The 10,170-nt window shown below is 34.8% G+C and overlaps 1 protein-coding gene across 2 annotated transcripts; it reads left to right on the top strand.

Annotated features, from left to right (window-relative positions):
* Window positions 1-1,606: 1,606 nt before the first annotated feature.
* On the top strand, window positions 1,607-5,659 carry LOC132178676 (beta-ureidopropionase-like). 2 transcript variants are annotated; one of them, XM_059591168.1, is made up of 6 exons: window positions 1,607-1,844; window positions 3,302-3,409; window positions 3,850-4,038; window positions 4,131-4,358; window positions 4,430-4,666; window positions 5,069-5,659. In XM_059591168.1, exons 1-6 carry the CDS (start codon window positions 1,707-1,709, stop codon window positions 5,432-5,434), a joined length of 1,266 nt encoding a protein of 421 aa, XP_059447151.1. In that variant the 5' UTR covers window positions 1,607-1,706; the 3' UTR covers window positions 5,435-5,659. The 2 variants fall into 2 exon arrangements, with proteins under 2 accessions (XP_059447151.1, XP_059447153.1); XM_059591170.1 differs by having other exon boundaries at window positions 1,608-1,844; window positions 4,442-4,666.
* Window positions 5,660-10,170: the final 4,511 nt, after the last annotated feature.

Here is a 10,170-nt window from a genome sequence, read left to right as displayed (position 1 = left end):
GGAAAGACATAGCCAAGAAAAATCTTTAATGTGTGGACGTAGGTCATTGGTCAAACTACCCTAATTTTGTGTCTTTCTTTCTCTTTACTATATTTAGATTATGAAACTTTACACACCCAACTTAATTAGAATTGAAAATCATGTTACCAGCCCCAAGTCGAGGTCTATCAGCAGCCAATCAGTTGGCAGCACAAGTTGGCTTGATAACCTCTCAAATCATGAAGAGATTAGGCGGGTTTTGTCCCAACCGTATGTATACAAATGTTGACCAAAAGTTCTTCTCGTTGAGTTTAGAGTATTCACAATAGACTCTTCAAATAAAAGCTAAATTTGAGGTTTTATCAAATTTAGAGAGCCACTTTTAAAATGAGTCAAATATCAAACTCTTTATACCTTTTTCTACTCTAAGTACATTTTATTATTTTATTAGTTTTAAACCCAATCAAGAGAGAGGAGGGTAAAAAATAAGCTTAAAAAATTATATAACTTTAGTTTTTTGGCTCTCGGAATGTAGGGAGTATCTATGATAGGAGTTAAATATAAAGTAGAAAATGGAGCTTGTTAAATGGGTATTTTTATGAGTTTTGTTAGATTTTTTAGAGAAAAACTATATATAACGAGCTCATTTTGAATGCTCTAAAGTACTCATTTTGCTTAGGAAAAAACAAGGTCGCGCTTTGGACAACTATATGTTGAAGTTACATGCCAAACGGAAAATTTTTCGCAAACAAAATGCGCATCTCTTTGTATTTTGAAAGCTCCTGAATCTACTTCAACAATATATTTGAGATGAAATAACCAAATGATAACTAGATTCTCAAAAGAACCAAAAAGAAATTTTGAGATTGTAAATTTTTAAGCATAGTCAAGCATTTGATAAAAAATTGCGATTTGACTTTTGAATTTGTACTTTAACTTAAAGTCTTGCGTTTTTAAAAACACTAACTTACCTTCATTTTAAAAGTATAATTTATTTTTTATTTTCTATTTTCAATCCACAACTTTTAAAAAAACATATTCTCAAACAACACAATTTTTATGATTTTTAACTCGCAAAATCGCATTGCCAATTATTTGGAGTCATTAGAACTGGTAAGCAACTACCTGCCCATTTGCCCAGATTCAGAGAAGGTTGAAGGATATTTCGAGGGTCATGTCCTGTTTCTGTGTCTTCTACATTAGGAATTCAGATGGAGTTGAAGGGTCTCAAGACCGTCATATCCCTTCACGTCCCTTACTGGTCCATAGTGTGTTCCTTTTTTTTTTTTTTTTTTTTTTGAGCAAGTCCATAGTTTGTTCTATTTACAAAACTTTGCCTACTTTTGCTGCCTTCTTTGATTGTACCTGTTACTTTGATGGCCAAGTCATTTATTTAACAAATTCTCAATGTTTCTAAGAATAGCCTTGTCCGCTTTGTATTTTATTTTCATGTAATTTTCATTTTTTTTTTCTTTTCTCGTAAAAAGAAATAAAAAAAGTAAAAATAAAAAATAAAAAAACAAAACACTACAACATGTCCATTTGCCGCACCCACAACCGCAACTCTGTAACCAACCACTTTGGATAATTTCCAATAGCCCACGCTTCAAAGTTTTTACTATTATAATTCAGAGAGACAAATCGTCTTCGTCGTCCGAGTCAAACTCATTCCATTTCCACCACCATTCTCTGCCTCTATCTCTGCGTGCAAGAACTAAAAAAAATAAATGGAGAAAAACCAGGAGGTTGAAACGAAAAATGGAGAAGGCGTGGAAGAAAGCAAGTCCCTGAAAGACGGTTCCATTTGTGGGTACGAGTCACTTCACTCTCTCCTGAGCGCAAACCTCAAGCCTGAGATCTTCCAGGTCATTAACTTCTTCTTTTTCCCCCCTTTTTTCACTTATTTTTTTTCTGGGTTTATCAGCTGGAGCTAAGTTTTCGATATATATGTATCTGGGTCATTGACTCAACGGGTTTGAATCTGATCCGAAACTTTGTTTGATCAATTTCGTTTTGTGAACTCTCTGTACTATTGCACTTACAGTGTGCTTCAGTGTTTTCAAACTTGGCGATTCCTTATATCAGCGACTAGTTTATTTGGAACGATTAAGAAAGTAATTGTTTTATTGAATGAACTGAAATAAGAAAGTATTGGTTTTATTGAATGAACTGAAATTCGTGGATTTGGTTGCAAACCCAGTATAAATTTGGAGTTTTTTAATAAATTTAGAATTTTGATTTGGAGGATTTGGTTTTTATATGTATCTGCAATTGTTGTGGCCGTGTAAACTGAACCCAGAAAGCAAAACTATTTGATTAAGGATTTGGTTCCTCTGCAGTGAAAATCGGCCCAGAAAGATCATGTGGGAAATAAGTCTTTCTAAATTTAGCACAAGGACTAGAAGCAACCATACTATGGATCATATCTGTTTAACCAACTGTAGAAAGACTCAGTTTTGTCCGACTAGTTTTGATGATCTGAGAAACCAACCATCTCAATGCTAACCTGGCTACCAGAATTCCAGAATTTATGGGACCTATAGTTAGCTGAGTGGAATTAAATATGGTCGACTATGTGGACATTTGTATATTAGTTCTTACATCCTTTTACTGTTAAACAATCACGAAAGTACCATCCATGCATGCATTTGAACTCAATTATCCACAATTTGTAGATCATAGTCGAATATTTGTGGTGTTGCATTGAGCATGTTGCCTGTAAGAGCTTTTCTGGCCTTTAGATTTGTCTACTCGCCAAATTGTAGAATTTAGGCCCAAGGAGCATAATTGGATAGCCGAAATATGCAAGTCTTCAATATGTATAGAGTAAAATGAAGTTTTTTTTTTTTTTTTTTTTTGGTGTAGCATACCTGTTTGACATGAGTACTTTGCTAGTGTTGAAAAGTCCATACAACAAAAGAATACATTAAGGAAGTAGTTTTAGCAAGAATTTGGGATTATTAATCTATTAAAAGTTCCATTCTCCATGTTTCATTCACTTGTTGAATATATTTATCAGATATGAATCCATCGAAAACATTTTCACAGCAGTTTTCTTGTCGCATCACAGTGATTGAATATCCATATGATACATTGAAAAATATAAATGGAATGTAATTTTAGTTCATTCTTTGTTTTGTGTATTAATTTGTACTTGATCTTTTTCTTCTTTTTTTTCGGGGGTGGGGTGGGGGAGTTAAGTTAACCTGTTCTCCTTGCTTATGCACAACTTTAAAATTTCTGTAATTGTGATGGAAGTTGTGCATTCACCACATGTACACATTTTGGGATATTTTCTTAAAACTTTATTACTATTTTGCAGGAAGTCAGCCGCTTGCTACTTGGGCTTAACTGTGGAAGGGCAATTGATACGATAGTTCTCCCAGAATCCACTAAAGCTCTCTCTTCAGAACATGATTTTGACCTTCAGGTAGGCATTTGTCCTGCCTGTTGCTTTGGTGGTTCAGTTTTAGAATTTTTATTTAAGTATAATCCATCCGTCCTGCAGTTTTTGAAAGTTTACAAATCGCATGCATTTTAAGGAAACAAACACTGCTCAAATGGTCTTAGACGGGGCAAGAAATGTAGTTTCAAATTTTTAAAATAGGTCAAGTTAAAATTTGGGAAAATGTGGGTTCATAGGAAGATAAATGGATACACTTTCATTATTAGAAACTTTCATCTAGTTTGGGACAGACTAAAAAGGAGAACACATAATGTGGGATGAAGAAATATGATTTTGTTGTAAAATGTGGAGACAGGACTTTTTAGGAATTCTACATGCAACATATGCGTGTTATTAGTATCAGATGACAATCCTTAAATATTTGCTGTTACATTGTTGATGAATTTTCATATTAATCCTTTCAGGCTTTCTGCTTTCATGCTGACAAAGAATTACTGAGAGCACCTAGAGTTGTTAGGGTTGGTCTTATTCAAAACTCTATATCTCTTCCAACAACTGCCCCCTTTCTGGACCAAAAGAGGGCTATCTTTCAGAAACTAAAGCCAATCATCGAGGTGGCTGGTTCTTCAGGAGTCAACATAGTATGCCTGCAAGTAAGTTATGGCATGTGGCTCGAAATACTTTTATTGATTCACTTCCATCTCAAGTCTGAAATTGTAACATTTCTTTTAAAAAATTAATACAGGAAGCATGGATGATGCCATTTGCCTTTTGTACGCGAGAGAAGAGGTGGTGTGAATTTGCAGAGCCTGTTGATGGGGAATCAACACGATTTCTTCAGGATCTTGCACTTAAATTTAATATGGTCATTATAAGTTCAATTCTTGAGAGGGATGTCAATCATGGAGAGACTCTTTGGAACACTGCTGTTATAATTGGAAATCATGGCAACATAATTGGCAAGCATCGGAAAGTAAGCTAAATAATGTTTCTGCTGTTACAGTATCTTTATTTTTTATTTTTTGGAGGACATAATGGAATTAGCTTTTTTGGCAGAACCATATACCAAGAGTTGGAGACTTCAACGAGAGCACATATTATATGGAAGGCAACACAGGGCATCCTGTTTTTGAGACGGCTTATGGAAAGATCGGTGTTAATATCTGTTATGGGAGGCACCATCCTTTGAATTGGTTAGCTTTCGGCTTGAACGGTGCAGAAATTGTTTTCAACCCTTCTGCTACTGTTGGCGAACTCAGTGAACCAATGTGGCCCATCGAGGTCATTCTCTATCCATTTTCTTTATTATAAAAATTCACTTTCTTGTGATGGATTTCTCTCTTTTGAATCTTGATTTTGCTTCTGAGATGTTATGCTTTCTTTAAACTTTGGCACCTTGACATTAGGAATAACGATAGTTAAATAGTCTTCTTAGCAGTAAATAACATGATATATCAAAAGCTTCTTCATGTTGCAATTATATATTCTGATAATGGTACATAATTGACGAGTAATGATGACTCTTGTACAACAGGATGACTTACTGTAAAAATCATCCTTTGAATCAGGGTTTTTTTTTTTTTTACAAGCTCTTGCCTTGTCATTCAATTACATGGCAGTTGTACAGGAAACTATTTAATAGAATTACTTGAAATTGACATATTATCTTGTGCTTTTTTACAGGCCCGAAATGCTGCAATAGCAAACAGTTACTTTGTTGGGTCAATCAACCGAGTTGGGACTGAGATATTCCCCAATCCATTCACTTCGGGTGATGGAAAGCCACAACATGCAGATTTTGGGCACTTTTATGGATCCAGCCATTTTAGTGCCCCAGATGCTTCTTGCACTCCATCTCTTTCCCGCAACATGGATGGGTTGTTGATCTCAGACATGGATCTTAACCTTTGCAGGCAGCTAAAAGACAAGTGGGGCTTCCGAATGACTGCCCGTTATGAGGTGTATGCAGAGTTGCTTGCTAATTATTTGAAGCCAGATTTCAAGCCCCAAGTCATTTCTGACCCTTTGTTACATAAGAAGACTTTGTAAATTTCAGGTACTAGGAAGAGTTCATGTTAAAAGAAAAAAAAAAAAAAAAAAAAGGTTAAAAACTGTGTTGGAATAATACTTCAAGTTGAAGTTATCTGTCAAAAATAAATGTACTCAGTGTTGACTTGAGAACTTTCATTGTGTTTAAGATTTAGCTGTACAGTCAGATATATAGCCAGTATTGCCTGGTGCCATTAAATAAATTCTCAGTTTAATATCAGTTTATTTATTTATTTTTTAAATTATTATTACTTTTGATATTATCTGTGAAACAAAATCCAGTTTATGCTTTCCACTTTTTTTGTTTTGTTTTGTTTTTTGTTTTGTTTTTTCTATTACCTTGGATAATTCGTCCATCTTTCTTACCCTTGAATTTAAGTTCGAGTCGAACATAGCTATATGCTTCTCTCTCTAGTTTTAGAGCCTCTTTAGGTGAGCATTTGAGAGACATTTGAGAGACTTAAAAGTGCGTTTAACACTTAAAAAGTCCATTTGAAGAAAAAAGTATACGTTTAGTAAATAAAATTGAAAGTATTTTTAAGGGTTCAAAAAGCTTAAAATTGGTCAAAACACACTTTTAGCAAAAGCTAAAAATGAAGCTTTTATTAAAAAGTGTTTTTTTAACTTAAAAGCTCTATTTTTCAAACGTAATTCTAAATAAACTCTTAGTGAGAGAAGTTCACTTTTTCTCAAAGAAACTTACCCGCCGCTTGCTTTCATGAGTACTTGGGGAGGAGGTATGGGCCTTGTTTGCATCCGCTTCTCCTTCTCTCCTCCCTTGTTGGGCCCATTTTTTAATTTGTTATACTTATTTGAAGCACTGTATTTTTGTTTGGACATGTTGTCTAGAGTCTACCTCCTGGATCTTGGTTTTTGCTTCCTTGTAATATTTGTTTGGTATTGAATAGAAAGAAAAAAAGAAAGTTCCAGTGTCCTCTCCAACCAATTGACAACGTTAAAGATATAATATTAGTATACGGTATAAACCATTAGTTTTTTTTTATTTTTGCCTAACTAGAAAAAAAAAAAAAATTTGGCCTCTATCCACAATTTTTTTTGGGCTTACCCAATAAAATTTTTGGCTCCACCCACTAAATTTGTTGGCTCTACTACTCCTACCCAAATTTTTTTTGAGCCATCTCTCTTAGGGTTATAATGGTAACGAGATGTACAACAAAATGTTGAAGAAAGATAAAATTTAGTGGGTAGGGCCGAATTTCAAATGAGTAACCAACTTAATGGGTTAGGGCAAAAAATAAGGTTACTACAATTTTTAATGGTAAGGGCCAAAAGATTTGAAAATGAGTAACCGACTTTTAGGTTTGAGAGATGTTACACATCCTAAATTTTCTTCCAAAAAATTAGTTCACAAATGATGTCACAATCTCGTAAGATTTATTATTTTGGAAAGTGTGCCACCAACTCATGAGATGGTGACACATCATTTGGGAACCAACTTTTGGAACAAAAGTCCCTAAGGGGTAGTTCAATTGGTTGTGGACCACGCTTCATGAAGCGGTAGTCACTAGTTCGAATCTCCCTTCCCCCTTCCCTTGTGTGGACATGTCAAAAAAAAAAAAAAAACACACTTTTGGAACAAAAGTTTGGGATGTTTAGCATTTCTCCAACCCCAAACAAGCACAAGTTCACAATCAAGACCTTAAAATTTGAAATTTAGATGATACTTTCATGTGTTGATTTAATTTTCCAAACGAAAAATAAATGAAAAAACGCAATTTGTAACACAGAAGAAATGCAAAGTAATTTGTTTTTATCTTTAACGCGGTTTAAGCTCACTATGTTCTCGTCTCATGGTTGTTGCTTAAACTCACAATGTTCTTTGTGTGATTTTTCAGTATGGGTTTTTAATTTTTCTTTCTTTCTTTCTTTCTTCTAGTTTATACTATAGTGTGTACTTAATCACTTTGGGAGTTTTCTTGAACTATTGTACCACCACTTTAGATGATAAAAAATAAAAGAAAAAAATTATGCCTGATTTTTTTTTTCCTAAGCTTATTGCCTTGGCCCCTACCCAGAATACTTTCTGGCTCCATCCCTGAGTATACCTTGATTAAGAAGGAGAAGATATCATGGATAAGTGTCCGTACCAGTACTGCTGTTCATCGTCCATTAATCCTCATGCAAAACACATCACAGTATAACACGAGACCCTTCCCATCTCGCATCATGGATTTGATCGGCGGTGTTTTTGCATGCTATTACAAACATTAGAGAAAACATTAGAAAATATAAAGAGGATCTTTCTCACTAAAGATTCATGTAATATAATAGAATAAGGAAAAAAAGACAACACGGCGTGAAAATACTAAATAGGGGTAGAGTTCAAGTTGTTATGGTACATGTAGGAGGGTAATGGGATATTTGCATTAGAAGTAGTTAAGAAAGTTATATATTGTAAATATTAGTATAGTTGACCGCACGCCGAAGGGTCAGCTAAGACCGGCCACCTACAAAATGGATAGAAGATGAGCAACGATGAGTATGGAGACTTGTCGGGTACTACGCCAACGGGAATGCATATGATGCTTAAGCCCGTAAAAATGGCTCTCTTTGAGAAACAATGGAATGGAGAGAGTTTTTTTTTTTTTTTTTTTTTGGGGTGAAAGAGGCAATGCGTAAATGATGAGGGAATTGAATTGGTTCTTATTTGCTACTCTTGATACAAAATATCTCGCAACGCCCACTCCCTATCAGAGCCCCACGGCACACTAAAATACTATAGCATTAATTATAAGCCCAAGTCCCTGCAAATTAGGACACGATCGTCTAATCATTGCTGGGTCTGCATCCAATCATGCGACTACGCACCATATCAAGTGGTTGCCTACAGAATCATGTAACCCCCTAATCAAGGGAGCATGATCACTCTCCAACAAATCTAATCTGGGAATAACCACCCAAATGAGAGCAAAACCAATTAAATCTCTCCAAAAAGGAGTCTAGACACATGATGTTTTATGTACTCAATCTCCCAGATTATCTTAAGAGATGATCTTCGGTTGAAACCAGATGTCGAGTAAGAGTCCCACCAAGATTCATCCACTCACTCATAACCTCTATAAAAGGAGGAGCCATACGTTCTAAATTTTACTCTTGAATACTTTCTATTATTATTCTCTATTTTATTACTCTTGTTATAATCAAATTCTCACTTAAGCATCGGAGGTGGCACAACCTCCACACCTCCCTTCGCGGTCTGTCACTACTGATCATTGTTCATTCTTAGCAAGCCTTTGAAGCATCGTTACTATCAGGGTTGACAACTATCTCAACAGTTACAATGGTTGCCTCCTTTATACTGATATATAGTACATTCCTCTTTATATAACCGTCTTGCCATGTGACGTTCCCTCATTGGACATATTTTGCCAGTACGGAAAACATGAAGATGAATGGATAACATAGACACAGTAGCTGGTGAAGGCACAATTTGGTCTGAAGGCTGGTGGAGGCAAGAACTGTGTGAAGAATTCTTACTTGGGTGAAGAATAGTGACGACAGTGTGGAAAATTTGCAAACGTATTACAATGCTTTAGTTTAGGAAAATAATAAAATTTATTCTTTCAACCATTTTCATATATCACTACAAAAAAATAGCAATTTAGTGATGTTTGGCTTAGTGTTGTTTCACCAATTTAAATGTATATATTTATATATATTTTAGGTTTAATTTACTCAAAACATATATAATAATTTTGATAATTATTGTTATTTTTTGGTAATTTCTTTTGTAATTAAATTCGTAGTAAAAAAATTCAAAATTAAAATTATTAGGTCATTAAGATTAGATATGAATGCATTTTTTTATTGAGTAAGTTTATTTTGTGTTTAATTCTTATTTTAATTCTTTGATAATATTCTTATTTAGATTAAAAAGAAATTAACAAATGTGTTTGTTAATATATAGTAGTTTAGTTTAGTTTAGAGAGAGAGAGAGAGGGGTTTGGAACTTGAAAATGACATATAGGAGATCCATTTGTGTTGGTCATTTCTATTGAGAGAGAGAGAGGTTTGGACCTTGAAAATGACATATTGGAGATCCATTTGTGCGCGCTGGTCATTTTTAGAGAGAGAGAGAGAACAATTTTGTCTAGACCTTTGGCTATTTCACTTTAGGCTATTAAGATAATTGGAGACATATTTGTGTTGATCATTTTTACACACAGAGAGAGAGAGAGAGAGAGGGGTTTGGACCTTGAAAATGACATATTGGAGATCCATTTGTGTTGGTTTTTAGAGAGAGAGAGAGAGAGAAAGAGAGAGAGAAGGGGGAACTTGAAAATGACATATAGGAGATCCATTTGTGTTGGTCATTGAGAGAGAGACAGAGAGAGAGAGAGGGGGCTTTGGAACTTGAAAATGACATATAGGAGATCCATTTGTGTTGGTCATTGAAAGAGAGAGAGAGGGGTTTGGAACTTGAAAATGACATATAGGAGATCCATTTGTGTTGGTCATTTCTAGAGAGAGAGAGAGAGAGCAATTTTGTCTAGACCTTTGGCTTTTTCACTTTAGGCTATTAAGATAATTGGCGACATACTTGTGTTGATCATTTTTACACATACACATACACAGAGAGAGAGAGAGAGAGAGAGAGAGTGGTTTGGACATTGAAAAGGACATATTGGAGATCCATTTGTGTTGGTTTTGAGAGAGAGAGAGAGAGAGAGAAATTTTGTCTAGACCTTGGCTTTTTGCTTTAGGCTATTATTGGA

This window comes from Corylus avellana, chromosome ca4, assembly GCF_901000735.1.
Source record: "Corylus avellana chromosome ca4, CavTom2PMs-1.0".
Lineage (NCBI taxonomy): Eukaryota > Viridiplantae > Streptophyta > Magnoliopsida > Fagales > Betulaceae > Corylus > Corylus avellana.
The sequence above is the reverse complement of the archived record's forward strand: the minus strand, read 5'-3'. Positions and strand labels throughout refer to the sequence as shown.